Source organism: Lycium barbarum, chromosome 11, assembly GCF_019175385.1.
Source record: "Lycium barbarum isolate Lr01 chromosome 11, ASM1917538v2, whole genome shotgun sequence".
Taxonomy (NCBI): domain Eukaryota; kingdom Viridiplantae; phylum Streptophyta; class Magnoliopsida; order Solanales; family Solanaceae; genus Lycium; species Lycium barbarum.
Window position 1 is genome coordinate 32,507,816 of NC_083347.1, and position 14,314 is coordinate 32,522,129.

Consider the following 14,314-nt stretch of genomic DNA (forward strand, 5'->3'; position numbering starts at 1 on the left):
TTATTCCATTTTACGTGATCTTAAAAAGACATTAAAACACGTAAAACTCTTTAATCTATTATTTCTTCAATATTGTTGGACATTACTAGTTATGCCTTTCACTTTATTGTACTATAGTCTTGAGAGTTATCGCATTAATTTTTCAATTAGAAATATTACTAATTTATTAACATATCTAATGATTAATTAAAATACAAATATCACTGCAGTAAAAATGAACGACATTTGCACCGAATGACTCCTATTCACATGAATCAACGAATCTAAGACAATCATCAAAACCAAATAAAGTAACTTGTGACCAATAATTATTCATATAATCCAAGAAAAAAGCTTTGTGTACCAAAATTATTTACCTAACTCTTTATCCGTGAAACCTTTGATTAGGGAAAGCAGAGCGTTTATCGTCTTGGTAAATTGAAGAAAAGAACAAATATCAATAATTGAGTGTTGAGGTCATAATAGTTGGATCTAAGTTAAATTTAACACCACTCACAAATAGTAATAAACTTAAATCATCTCATTTACTCCCGCCATTCCATTTTACGTAATTAAGAGTTCCGAACAGCAATTACAAAGGTTACTTAATAGCATTATATAATCGTGTTATTTTACTAAAGACGATTTAATATTGCATATGTATAGAAAACTGTAAAGAAGTTCTGAAAAATTTCATAGAAATTTATTCAACCCTTATCAACCAGGTAAGTTTGAAGGAAAAAAAAAAAATACTACTTTCTTAATTTCTTCAAAAATCACTTATGTTGAAATAAATTTAAAAAGCAAGAAGTCACTTAAAATAGAATGTATTGAGTAACATATGTCAATCTACCTAAATTAGACATACTCCAAGAAACTTAACATCTTGAAAAAGGATCTAATACTTCCTTCATCACCATTTAGCATGCAGTTTAAGAATGATTTTATTTTTGAAATTTGTGGTCTAAAATAAGTTAAAAATATTTATGTAATTATAAATCATTTCATTAAAAATAAAATAAAAACTTTAAACTTAGATTATTGTTAAGTATAGAAATATATCATTCTTTTTTTAACTGTTTTTTTTTAAAGTATCAAATATAACAGAAAATCAAGAAAAAAATCAAGAGTGTGACCGGATAATTAATGAAGTGGATGATAATTATGAAATGAAAGAATTCAAATATAACAGAGACAAGAAAAAATAAAAATAGAATCAACTCATCCAATCAATTAAGGGGAAAAGAGAGATTATATAGGAATCTAATGAAGGGGAAAATAATGTCTTGTAAGAGCAAAACATGGCTTGTAATTTCACTTATTATTTAACCTTGTCCAGTTCATCCGTGTCGGCTGGTTCTCTACTACTCCTCAAAACGTAACCAACTACTATTCATGACAGTAACATATATAATAACACGTATCATATAACAGACGCATATGTTTTTTCATTAATACTTACACCTTGTTTGGACGGTTTGTTACCTATTGTATATGTTAGTGTTTGTTTGTTTAAATACAATATTTATTTTTATTGTTATTTTAATTTTATTGTATCGTATCGTTAAATATATTGTTGTATAACGATGAAAAATCTCATTTTATAAAACGACCGATTTACTGTTATCGCATCGTTACCTTATTTTTATTTTTTTTTATTTTGTCTTTACTTATATCAAATAATCATATTTTATCCTTTATCATATTTTTTTATGATAGTTTTACACTCTATCATATTTTTTTATAATAGATTTACCTTTCAAATTGGTGATGTCTAATGTCATATAACGGCATAAAACAATATAATTTATCCAAATATTATATTAATCAGACAATACAATACCATAAAATACGATACATTTATAAAACAAAAACACGTAACAACCATCCAAAGTAAGTGTTGCTACTAATTACTATATGATCTAGCATATTGGAATAGTATAAAGGTGTATGTTGTAGTACAGTAGCAATATAAAGCACAGCTCCGTCATTATTGGCCTCTGATTTTCCGGCGAGTTCTCCGATCACCCCACCGGCCACTTCCACCTTGGGTTTCGTGCAACTTCACATATTATCTCTACTTTATTCTCTTTGCCTTTCCATTTTTGGATACTAGTATTGTTTTTTAAACATCTTTTGTTGGTTCTTGATTATCCGGCGACCCTTGGTGTCAGCTTCCTTTTTCCTACTTCAATGCTAATTACATGTTGATCAACTTATGGTAATATTTCCATAACTTGAAATCCAACCTTTCGTCGAATAGGAAATTGTAATCACCCCATTCAGAGATTTTTTTTTTGGTGGGGTATAGTTTGATTAATTCGGCAACTGGAAAATGCTGGCGTAATCATGACAATTGAAAAGGAAGAATATTTGGTTTCCAGGAAATTCCGTGTTGCAATTATGGAGCTTAGCATAATGGTGGTTTAGTACCTAAAGAAATGCTGGAGATTTCTATATTGAGAAAGTGAAAAGCTGGAATTACGTGAAAACTTTGTGTTAGACGAGTTCTTTTTTTAAAAGAAATTGTTTTTTGGAGATAGAGAGAGAGAAGTGGAAAAACTGAATAGATTGTGAAGCAATTCAAGTGGAAATTTTTGGTGAAATGAAGGCGCCATCAAATGGATATCTAGCAAATTCAGGAGAAGGTGCTTACTACAGCTTGATTGATTCTTTTGCATTTCTACTTTCTACCTTGTTATTTATTTCTTCAAGTTGTGTCTTATGGGGCTATTGGACGTCAATTTGATTAGAGTTAATCGTCAAAAACACACCTGAATTAACATTTTTTTTGGGAGTTTCCTACTTAAACTATCACTAACTATTTATCAAAACACACCTCAACCATCGGTCGTTCCCTTTTCTTATAGATAATTGTTCCCTTTTCCTTACGTGAATAGTTGTGGTAGGAAAAGGGAACAACTGATAGTTGAGGTGTGTTTTGATAAATAGTTAGCGATAAGGCAGTAAACCCGCACTGCTGATTGTTCAGGTAGGAAACTAATGAAAAAGTGATAGTTCAGGTGTGTTTTTGACCATTATCTCATTTGATTATTCGGTTACTTGCTAACTATATTATGCAGGTTTCTCTTAGACTAAGTTGTCCTTGTAATGCTTAATTTCCTGTGAATATTGCCTGTTTTTAAGTCAGATATAGTCTTTTTTTTGGTTTAGAAACATTTCTATTGCAAAGGAATGAGAACAGAAATACACTTTCTGTGAACTGCTTTTAGTTGTTTATTCTTTCATTAGTTATTTATTTTTCGTGCATTAGCAAAATGTTACTAAAATAATTTGTGCATCCAGGAATATAAGTCGTATTTAGTGTAATTGACCTATGAAATCATGTCTGTTATTCGTTTTAAGTTTCACTTTTGACCTCTTATTAACTTAGCAGATGCCTCTGATGGTCCACTTTCCGTTAGTTATTTTTGTGGGGGTTGATCACGGGCGGAACATGAGCATGGGAATCGGTCTCTCTGCAATTAGATTTAAGTAGGTTCTGCTTTGCTGACAAGCAAGTACAAGGAGGGGTAAGAACAGAGTGAAACGAGGTTATCACTGTAACAGGAACGAAATTAATGCTACAAATTTTGCTTGATCTGTGTTCATGATGCTTTAATAGGATCCACTTGCCATAAATTCATATTCTGACATGGTTTTCTTTGAGAACGGAAATTGGAAAAGCTGTTCTTTTCATGGATTACTAGATCTGTTCATTACTGCTATCCGTGCATATCATTGACATGCCTAAACTCACAATTGTTGGTTAGTTTTTGATCGCCATTTGGTATACAACTCTTAGAGGGTCACACAATATTCGCGTAGGTTCCTGGTATTGCTGAAGCTTTATAATCATTTGGCTTGTGGAACTCCTTATCTTTATGTACCTGTAGTTAATTCATCTGTTTAAGACAGAGGTTTCGGGCATAAAGGACCTTAGTTTCTTGTATAGTGAAGCTTCGGATGAATTTTTGTAGTTGAACTTTAATTCAGTAAATATGTGTACCTGAAAGTGTGTATCATAATGCAACAGGTGAAAGAAAGCTCATGAATTCAGAGTTATGGCACGCTTGTGCTGGCCCATTGGTTTCTTTGCCTCCTGTTGGAAGCCTTGTGGTATATTTTCCTCAAGGTCACAGTGAGCAGGTATGTATCTTTTTAAGTTAAAAAATAGGAGTATTACTTCCCCAAGATATTGAAACTGTACTTCTATATCAACGCTATGCAGGTGGCGGCATCAATGCAAAAGGAGACAGATGGAATACCAAGCTATCCTAATCTTCCTTCCAAGTTGATCTGCATGTTACACAATGTCACTTTACATGTATGCCATCTTCCTCTATCGCCGTATTGGCTGGGATTCATGATTTCATGAGTTGTCTTTCCATTTCCACATATTTTGCTTAAAATTAATGATTGAATATGAGTGTTTTCCCATACCTTCTTTGTATTTACAAAGATGTGACTGTGACTTAAGTAGAAAAATATTGTTCTATTAAAGCAAATTAAGGAGTAGTGGAGTTTCCTTTATCCTAACATGGTATACTTGTGATGATTTTGTTAGGCTGACCCTGAAACTGATGAGGTTTATGCTCAGATGACTCTTCAACCTGTAAACAAGGTAAGTCCTTTATGCTGTTTACAATTTTAGCTGTTGTCTTTGCAGTCACAGTACTTTTTTACCTACTCCATAAGAAGTTGTATGAAACCAAATTTTGCGTTTTGATTCTGCAGTATGACCAGGAGGCTTTACTTTTATCTGATATGGGCCTTAAGCAGAACAGGCAGCCTGCCGAGTTCTTCTGTAAAACTCTCACAGCTAGTGATACAAGCACACATGGTGGATTTTCTGTTCCTCGACGCGCAGCCGAGAAGATATTTCCTCCCCTGGTTTGTTTATCTTCATAAAGTACGTTAATGAAAAGAGATCTGTTTTTACGCATCTGACAGGGAGCTTCTTTGTAGGACTATTCAATGCAACCTCCTGCTCAGGAGCTAATGGCTAGAGATTTACATGACCAAGCATGGACTTTCAGGCATATCTATCGAGGTACTTTTTAAGATCTTTTACTCTCTTATGTTGGAAGTTTAGTTCTGACAGTTCTGTGTGGAACTACTATTGGGGTAACGCTTTGAGTCGCAATACTAGTAGTTGACAATTCGGTTTCTCTTTGAAGGATACAGTTCCCTTTTGGAGTGCTAGATTAAGTGATTCGAATAATTAACCTTCTTTTGTTATACAGTAGTAACTTTTATCTCTAAATCCAACTCAACTTACGAAAATGTGATTCCAATAATATTTTTCTTGTTTTAACTTTTCAAATATCTTTTAATTAGGAATTACTATTTTGTAGCGGATTTTTCTTAAAGTACATTGATGTAAAGAAGCTTAGCCTTTAGTGAATTATGTTTTAGGTCATGTTGTGAATTGTGAACATGTTCCCTTCAACAAACTGGAGCTATCAACGTATCAGAAAACAATTGGTCAGTGCTAAGTGCTAACAAGGTTCATTAAAATTAATTTACATGATTTCAGGTCAACCAAAAAGACACCTTTTGACTACTGGTTGGAGTGTCTTTATCTCCTCTAAAAGGCTGTGTGCCGGCGATTCTGTCCTTTTCATAAGGTAACGGAAACATTAGTTACTTTTTCTTATTTATATGATGGCCATCTTGTTGCTAAACTGGGAAAATTTTATGTAGAGATGAAAAGTCACATCTTCTCTTGGGTATAAAACGAGCGAATAGACAGCAGCCTGTCCTTTCCTCATCTGTTATATCTAGTGACAGCATGCACATTGGGATCCTTGCTGCTGCAGCTCATGCTGCTGCAAACAATAGTCCGTTTACTATCTTTTACAATCCTAGGTACTATATCAGCCCTTGTTACATTGAAAATATTTCGTGTTTGAATTTAGATGTTGAATTATACACACATTTTTTTAATCTTGCTCCTTTTGTTCTTGACAGGGCTAGCCCTTCTGAATTTGTAATTCCTCTGGCCAAGTATAATAAAGCTATGTATGCACAAGTTCAACTAGGTATGCGATTTCGGATGATGTTTGAAACGGAGGATTCTGGAGTCCGTAGGTACATGGGTACAATAACTGGTGTTAGTGATCTGGACCCCATACGATGGAAGAACTCACAGTGGCGTAATCTTCAGGTACTCAGTCATCTAGGATTTGTGCCCAAGAATTTGCCTAGAATTTTGGTATATTTAACTTAGTGGTCATAGTAGAGCTCTTCCCACTTCTTGAAAATATATTTCCCAGTGCTATACCATATAGTATATATTAGGGAATGTCACTTGAGTCATCAGTTGCTCCTCCAGATTAGCAGTGCTTACTTGCAGTCTTGCACTTTTTCAGATGTTTCCGTGATCATTAGATATCCTGCTGGCTTCTTTATTGAACTTTACTTGTGGTTCCAAAGGGTTTCTTGATGGTATATAGTAAACTGCATTTGCGTTGATCCAGTTCTAAATTACTTCTTTATTTAATTTGTTAGGTGGGATGGGATGAATCAACTGCTGGGGAACGTCCAAGCAGAGTTTCTATATGGGATATTGAGCCTGTCGTGACTCCTTTTTATATCTGTCCACCTCCATTTTTCAGGTCCAAGTTTCCTAAGCAGCCAGGTTTTCCTGGTAAGCTACTTGACATTTAGCTATCTCTATAATGTTTCAAAGGTTAAGAAGAACTAAAACAAATAGCTTATTTGAAGGTTCACTAGAGTTAAAACTTGACTTTGACTTAAAAGGAAATCTAGGAATTTTCCAGTTTTCCATCTCAATTAATTATGTCTGATTACATGGCTGGAAATAGGTCTAGCCATTGGTATATTAGCACGATTAATCTCGCTCATCTCTACTTGCACAAAAAGGAAATTAGTCTACTGTAACTTCCTCGATATAATCCTTAAAGGGTTAACGCTTTTGCAGGTGATGAGTCTGATATTGAAAATGTTTTAAAGAGGGGGATGCCTTGGATGAACGACGAGTTAGGTATAAAAGATGCTCAAAGCTCAATATTCCCAGGACTGAGCTTGGTACAGTGGATGAGTATGCAACAGAACAATCATGTGCCAGTTGCCCAATCTGGACTTCCTAGTGTCTTACATAGTAATATCGGTACTGATGACCATTCTAAGTTGCTGAACTTTCAGTCACCTACATTATCTACGCAAGGTCTCCAGTTCAACAAACCAATTCAACAAAATCAGCAATTTGGGAAAATCCAGCAGCCACCATTAGCATGGGCTCAACAGCAGCAGCAATCGTTACAGTCTCCTGTGAGTGCACAGCAGCAGCAACCCTTGCTGCAACAGCAACAGCAACACGCACTGCAGCAGCAGCAACAACAACACGCACTGCAGCAGCAGCAACAACAACACATGCTGCAGCAGCAGCAACAACAACACATGCTGCAGCAGCAGCAACAACAACACATGCTGCAGCAGCAGCAACAACACTCGCAGCAGCAGCAGCAACAACACTCGCAGCAGCAGCAGCAACAACACTCGCAGCAGCAGCAACAACAACACTCGCTGCAGCAGCAGCCACAGCCACAGCCACAGCCACAGCTTCATCAGCAAGCACAGCAAGCACAGCAAGCACAGCAGCAGCTGCAGCAACAACAGCGTCCATCCCAGCAGCAACAATTGGCCGTGAATTCATCGCCACCAGTAAATCATTGTGTATCTCCTCCTAACCAGATTCCTTTTTCACAAGGTGCGATATATGGTCAGCATCAGCAGCAACAGTTACTATCAGCTAGTACCCAACCACAGCAAAATGTTCCTGTCAATAGAAATCCATTTCCTTCTACATCCTTGGCACAAGACTTCCCATTTCAGCAACAAGTGGAACATCAAAAACCTCAGCAGCAGCAGACAATACCACAGCAAGCTCCACTACAATTGATGCAGCAAAGTTTGATGCAGAGGCCACAAGTTCAACCATCATCACAGCAGAGCCTTACGGAGCAGCAGCTGCAACTACAGCTTCTTAATAAACTGCAGCAGCAACAACAGCAACATCAGCAACAAGCACAGCGATTATCTCCTGTAAGCTCTACTGTGGAGCCGCGTATGTCCCAGCAACAACAGTGCCGGCAGCCACAAGAGCTCCAGTTTGCTCATCAGCAATTGACAACCACACATCTCCAGTCACCTCAACATGCTTTCAACCAACTCCAAGGCCAGCACAAATCCCCTATAACAATCAAAGCCCTTTCTGGTGCTACAGATGGAGATGCTCCTTCATGTTCAACCTCTCCTTCTACAAACAATTTCCAAGTTTCACAACCAAACTTCTTGACGAGGAACCAAGGGCAAGCGATACTGGTGGATGAGTCGGGAGTTGATCCTTCTCAAGAGCAAAACAAATCCGAATTTCGAATAAAACATGAGCTACCGTTCTCAAAAGGTTCAGAGCAGTCTAAATACAAAGGCAATGTTACTGAGAACTTAGAGGCAGCCTCATCAACAACATCCTACGGGCTGGATTCTAGTGGATTCAACTTTTCATTGCCTGCATTATGTGTGGAAGGTGATGTTCAATCACATTCTAGGAACAGTCTTCCTTCTGCAGCAAATAATATAGATGGATTGACCCCTGATGCTTTACTATCACGGGATTATGATCCCGGAAAGGATATGCAAAACCTATTCTCTCCTTTTGGCAACGCCCCTAGGGACATAGAAACTGAGTTGTCTGATGCTGGGATCAATTCTCAACAATTTGGGGTGCCAAACATGTCATACAAGCCAAGAAGTTCCAATGATCTTGCTGTGAATGACAATGGTGTTCTGAATAATAATGCATGGACGAATCAGACTCAGCGCATGAGAACATATACAAAGGTCTGTTGCACACATGCTTTGCTCTCTTTATCACCCTTGCGTGTTTGCTCTTATTTAAATTTCATATGATGGAGTAGCAGTGTTATGTCTCTTTCCCAATGTAAAGTTTTTAAAATCATTTTGCAATCATGAAGGTTCAAAAACGAGGCTCTGTGGGAAGAACTATAGATGTCACTCGTTACAAAGAGTATGATGAACTAAGGCATGATCTAGCACGTATGTTTGGAATAGAGGGACAGCTTGAAGATCCTCAAAGAACTGAATGGAAGCTTGTGTATGTTGACCATGAGAATGATATACTGCTTGTTGGTGACGATCCTTGGGAGTAAGTGTTGACTTGCTGAAAGTTGTACTATGATTCTTGAAGTATTACTTTTCCGAAGATATTCATATCTTGCTCATTTTTCTCAGGGAATTTGTGAGCTGTGTTCAGAGCATCAAAATCCTGTCTTGTGCTGAAGTGCAGCAAATGAGCTTGGATGGGGATTTAGGTAATGTGCCAGTACCAAACCAAGCTAGCAGTGGCACTGATAGTGGTAATGCGTGGAGGGGACACTATGATGACAACTCAGCTGCATCGTTTAATCGATAAGGTGTTCCAATTAAATGGGAACGGACTTTGGGATATATTTTCAACACATTTCCCTCGAGGCCGCCAACAACTCAGATCAGCATATTCTAACTGAAGATGAGGTAGTGGAACCATGTGTTCTAGGCGGCTGGTGGGAGCAACTCATGACGTTCTTTTATACGTGACGTGAATTCACATACCTTTTCCGGCTATGGAACTCCCCGCTTGTCTTCACGGCACAGTTGAAATTAGATTAGTTCGATTGATACTTTATTGTTAGGTGCAAAATTTGTGAATGAGTTGAAGAGAGAAACCTTAAATTTATTATTTTTCCGATCAAAGTAGGTGGAAGTTAGCCTTGTAATTCAGGCATCGCAAAATTACAGGAAGAAACACTCCTGTTGGTACTAAATTTAACAGAAAGTGTATAGCTTTGACGATTGTGGAAGACTTGTCTAATGACATTACAGCGCTTCAAGTTTTTACATTCTTCTGGAATCCCTCTAGCGTGTCCTACGTCAAAAGTTCGCTCTTGAACTGTGCGAAATTAGCCACCCACGCCCCTCTTTATCTTTTTTCTTTATCTAAGAACAAAACCACCATAATTATGACTGGTTACCAAGAACTATGAACCTTTTTAAAACGCTTGAGACATTTTGCTAATGGATTTGCAAGTTGAAAACACTACCTCTTTCATCCTCTGGATCCCTGAGAACTAAGGGGTCATTTGGTTGGAAACAATTTATTCCAGAATAACTTATCCCTAATTAGTCATCTCGGGATTAGCTATTCCACCCCCCATACAGATAAAATAACACGACAATCTCGAAATAACTAATTTCAAAATTAATTATACCGCAATTTTATCCCAACCAAACGTGGAATAAAATTATCTCAAATATAATCCCAAAATTATTTATCCTTATTTCTCATACTGAACAAGCGTAAGTCCTGAAAATAACAAATATCAGCTTAAGTCCTGGTCATTACTATATCTCAGTTTTGATCCCCCTTCATTACTTTCCACAACTATCTTATTCAAAATTATTGCTACGACTCCTACAACTTTTAAAGTGAAAATCCATCCGGAAGAATTGATTGCGGATCTTCATAATCTGCAGTTCTCAATCACTTTTAACACACAAAATTCCCAAAAGGGTAATTCCTTAAATCAAGAACAGAAATGCGTTCAGAAAATTATTCTACACTTTAAAAATTAATCATTAATTTGTAAAGCGCTTAGCTCGCGACTCAGTTGAATGCAGCTTCCTCCTTCCTAGATCTTACTGAAAATTTTGGCACGGAACTTGATAGTCCAACTAAGATAGCACGGCCATTACATCGGACGCCCTGAGCACAATGTAATCAGAACCATCAGCACCTTTGAATTCATTGCCCGCGTATTTGGAGTAGAGAACTGTATTTCCTTGGGATACTGGAAGTGGTTTCCTGGTGCCTTCCTCATCAATAGAACCAGGTCCAACCGCTATAATCTGTAATTTCAATCGTAGAATTAAGGTTTAGACTTTAGAACATCACAATCAATATAGAAAGCATGGACTGGGGAATGCAAATTCTTCTCTCTCTTACCGTTCCAATTGAAGGCTTCTCCTTTGCTGCCTCAGTCAACAGTAAGCCTCCAGCGGTTTTTTCTTCAGCCACGTCAACCTAAAGAGCAAATGCAACCACAAGTAAACTCGTTCAGCCAATTAAAGACTTCGCAGAAAATGGAAACACTTGAAACAAATGCAGGAAGACAAGTACTAGGCTAGGGAGCCAGAATCTTAAAACACATTTCCTCGTGCTGGAAATAGCTATTGGGTTGGGTACACCCATAGGGAGTGCTAATTATCCGTTAGCTTGTCCTCCTCCCAAAACTCTAGCCTATGGGAGGAGCCAGAATCTTAAAACACATTTCCTCGTGCTGGAAGTAGCTATTGGGTTGGGTACACCCATAGGGAGTGCTAAGTATCCGTTAGCTTGTCCTCCTCCCAAAACTCTAGCCTATAGGGTATTGGAAGAATGATGATTTTTTCAACCATAATACGAGTACATGACAGTTAAGGTTAGCTATACAAGAAAGAATACGAGTACATGACAGCTAAGGTTAGCTGTACAAGAAAGAATACGCTTTGCATCTAGGATATCTAGATTGTGGACAACAGGAATTCGTCCGCATCATCCGGATTCCCAACGACCGGTGACACAAGACGTGGTTGCTGCAATCAACTTCCGCAAGGAGAAACCCATAAATCTCTTAAACTTGTATTTACGATTAAATACTACACCTCACCTCATATAAACCCAACTCTACAAACCACAAAGGAAAACTAAACCAGAAATAGACAAACAACTGACTATGGAACATTAGATATCTTGCAAACAAGAAAGGGAGGTAGGACATGAATGACAAACCTTGATTAAGACTCTGTCATTCAATGGCTGGAGATCCTTGACATCATCTGTCTCAAGAACACCAACAATATCATCCTCTTTGAGAATGAGGTGCTTTGATCCATCAAACTCTACCTCTGTTCCCGCGTACTTTGAGTAGATGATTTGGGCACCAGTCTAAACACAATAGATATTTTCAGTCAACTTGATTATCCATTGATGATTCCCAAGTTTTGACTGTGGTATTTGAATATATAGTATTATTACCTTCACGCTAATGTCCACTTTAGTCTTGCCAGCTGAATGACCCTCCCCAACAGCAACCACCTCACCTCCATTTGGTTTCGACTGGGCTGATACTGGAAGTAGGATACCACCTACAGTCTTCTCCTCCGCAGTCTTAATCTTTACCAACACTCTGTCGCCCAAAGGCTTAAGCGAAGTGTACTGCAAAGACAACAGAATTTAACATATTGTCCCAAGTAGTAATGTCTCTTTGACAAGGGTAACAACACAATATGATACTGTAAAGTTGCAGAAAAGGGCTACCATAAACATAACAAAAGATCAAGTAAAAAGTCAGGATGTATAAGCAGATGAAGCCTAATGTTCAATGATGTCATCTTTGGGCTTCAAAGCACACTTCTCAAGAAGACAACTGCTATTCAGGCAAACACATCAGAAAGAGCTACTCCCTCCATTCCTCCGTCCCAATTTATGTGATGGTGTTGGACTAAATACTAAATTTAAGAATGAAAGAGAGACTTTTGGGACTTGTGATAAAAAAAGAAACCATCAATATTTATGTGGCTATAAATTATATCTCATTAAAGAGTAAAATGAAAAATTTAAAGTCAAATTATTACTAAATATAGAAAGGTGTCATTCCTTTTTTTTTTTTTTTTTTTTTGAAACAGTTGACATTTAGGAACGTGTCATTCTGCGTGAGACCAACTAAGAAGGAAAAAAAATATCACATAAATTGAAACCGAATAAGTATAATTGTTCCTCAATTTTGCTCAGGGAACCATATTTTTCAGTAAACCCAAATTACAAACTTTGTCACACATTTGAACAGGCAGAAAGGCAATCCACAAAATGACAATACTTATCCAATTAAATTTTGGTTTGAAGTTATATGTTTTAGCTAACTCTTCCACAAAAAGTGTACCCAAGAATTGCCCCTTCTTATTTTTCTTTTATTAAAAGAATAAAACTTTAGCAGACCCCAACAATTCAGATTGACCAAATGTATTAGGTGGAACCAATATTTGATATTAGTACTAGATTTAGAATGAACAAGAAAAGCATCAACAATGTTAATTAAACACATAATTCACTCACAAAAGACACACATTAGTAAAGAAACCAATTATTCATAGCCATTAAGCAATAAAAAATTAGTAATATACCTTAGGAGCGACAGTAGTTGCAGCCTTGACAAAAAGACCACGAAAAGACCTGTTATTCTGCTTCAATGTAGCAAAAGATGCAACCTTTACAAAACCACTAGACCTAAGCCCTTCAAATGATGCAAATCCATTCCCAGAAATAGATGATGCTGTCAACTGAGTGGTTGCCATTTCTTTATAATCCTAACCAAATTAAACAACAACAACAACAACAAAAATGATCAAATGGTTAGTATCCTCAAAACCCACAATAAAAAGACTACTTATGAACAAAAGGGTATCTGAATTAGGAGTCAAAAATAAGTTCTTTTTTTCCTCAAGTAAAAGTGGAAATTGGTTAATATCCTCAAAACCCACAATAAAAAGAATATTTTTGAACAAAAGGGCACCTGAATTAGGATTCAAAAAGAAGTTTTTTTTTTTTTTTTTTCTCTTTTCTGAAGTGGAGTAGCGAGTGTGTGTGTGGTTAGATTGGTGGAAATATAGAGAGAGTAGGTAAGAAGAGGATAACAAAACCCTAGAAGGTTCAAGAGGAGGGGTTTTCTGCAAAAGATAAGATGCTTCTAGAATATTTTTTCCTTTTCTTTTGATTGTTTGTTTGTCTGTTCGTCACAAGTTATGGAGTAACACAATTACCCTCTTCAACTGATTTTAAGATTTGGGCTCGGGTTAGAACCTTTGGGGGATTTACACAAATAGCCTCTTTCAATGTCTGTGAGATTTTACTGGATATGTCATTATTGTTGTTAGCCTCTTTCAATGCCGGTGTAATTTCACTGAATATGTCGTTATCGTCGTTGTTGTTAGCCTCTTTCAATGCCACTATTTAAGTTTGGCAAAGCGACTTAATGGCCACCTAAACTTGCACCGTTTGTAATTCCAGTATTTTATATTTGTAACTTTTTCATTTAAACCCCTAAATTTTTTAAAAATATATATTAATAAACACCTTTGATTGTTGAGCTTACCTATGTGGCAAAAGCTTTACTGTTGTAGCAATAACGCGTGTTAAAAAGAGTCATAAAGCGCGTCGTTACAAAAATTTTGAATTGAATAACTCAAATTAGAAAAATAAACTATAAATGAAATT

General features: G+C 36.7%; 2 protein-coding genes across 4 annotated transcripts; one reads left to right on the top strand and one right to left on the bottom strand.

Moving 5' to 3' along the window:
- The first annotated feature begins 1,866 nt into the window (after positions 1–1,866).
- Positions 1,867–9,905, top strand: LOC132617528 (auxin response factor 7). Of its 3 annotated transcripts, XM_060332543.1 has the most exons (13): positions 1,868–2,627; positions 4,016–4,128; positions 4,211–4,306; positions 4,547–4,603; positions 4,717–4,872; positions 4,948–5,032; positions 5,519–5,609; positions 5,686–5,850; positions 5,953–6,148; positions 6,493–6,631; positions 6,926–8,847; positions 8,982–9,172; positions 9,259–9,905. In XM_060332543.1, the coding sequence occupies exons 1-13, from the start codon at positions 2,585–2,587 to the stop codon at positions 9,437–9,439; spliced, it is 3,435 nt and encodes a 1,144-aa protein (XP_060188526.1). In that variant the 5' UTR covers positions 1,868–2,584; the 3' UTR covers positions 9,440–9,905. The 3 variants fall into 3 exon arrangements, with proteins under 3 accessions (XP_060188524.1, XP_060188526.1, XP_060188525.1); XM_060332541.1 differs by having other exon boundaries at positions 1,867–2,627; positions 5,686–6,148; XM_060332542.1 differs by lacking the exon at positions 1,868–2,627 and adding an exon at positions 3,388–3,512 and having other exon boundaries at positions 5,686–6,148.
- Positions 9,906–10,565: 660 nt separating this feature from the next.
- LOC132617529 (20 kDa chaperonin, chloroplastic-like) lies at positions 10,566–13,828 on the bottom strand. Its single transcript, XM_060332544.1, has 6 exons — positions 13,614–13,828; positions 13,225–13,407; positions 12,080–12,259; positions 11,834–11,989; positions 11,009–11,086; positions 10,566–10,911 (listed from the first exon to the last, which is right to left on the bottom strand). The coding sequence occupies exons 2-6, from the start codon at positions 13,393–13,395 to the stop codon at positions 10,738–10,740; spliced, it is 759 nt and encodes a 252-aa protein (XP_060188527.1). The 5' UTR covers positions 13,396–13,407; positions 13,614–13,828; the 3' UTR covers positions 10,566–10,737.
- Positions 13,829–14,314: the final 486 nt, after the last annotated feature.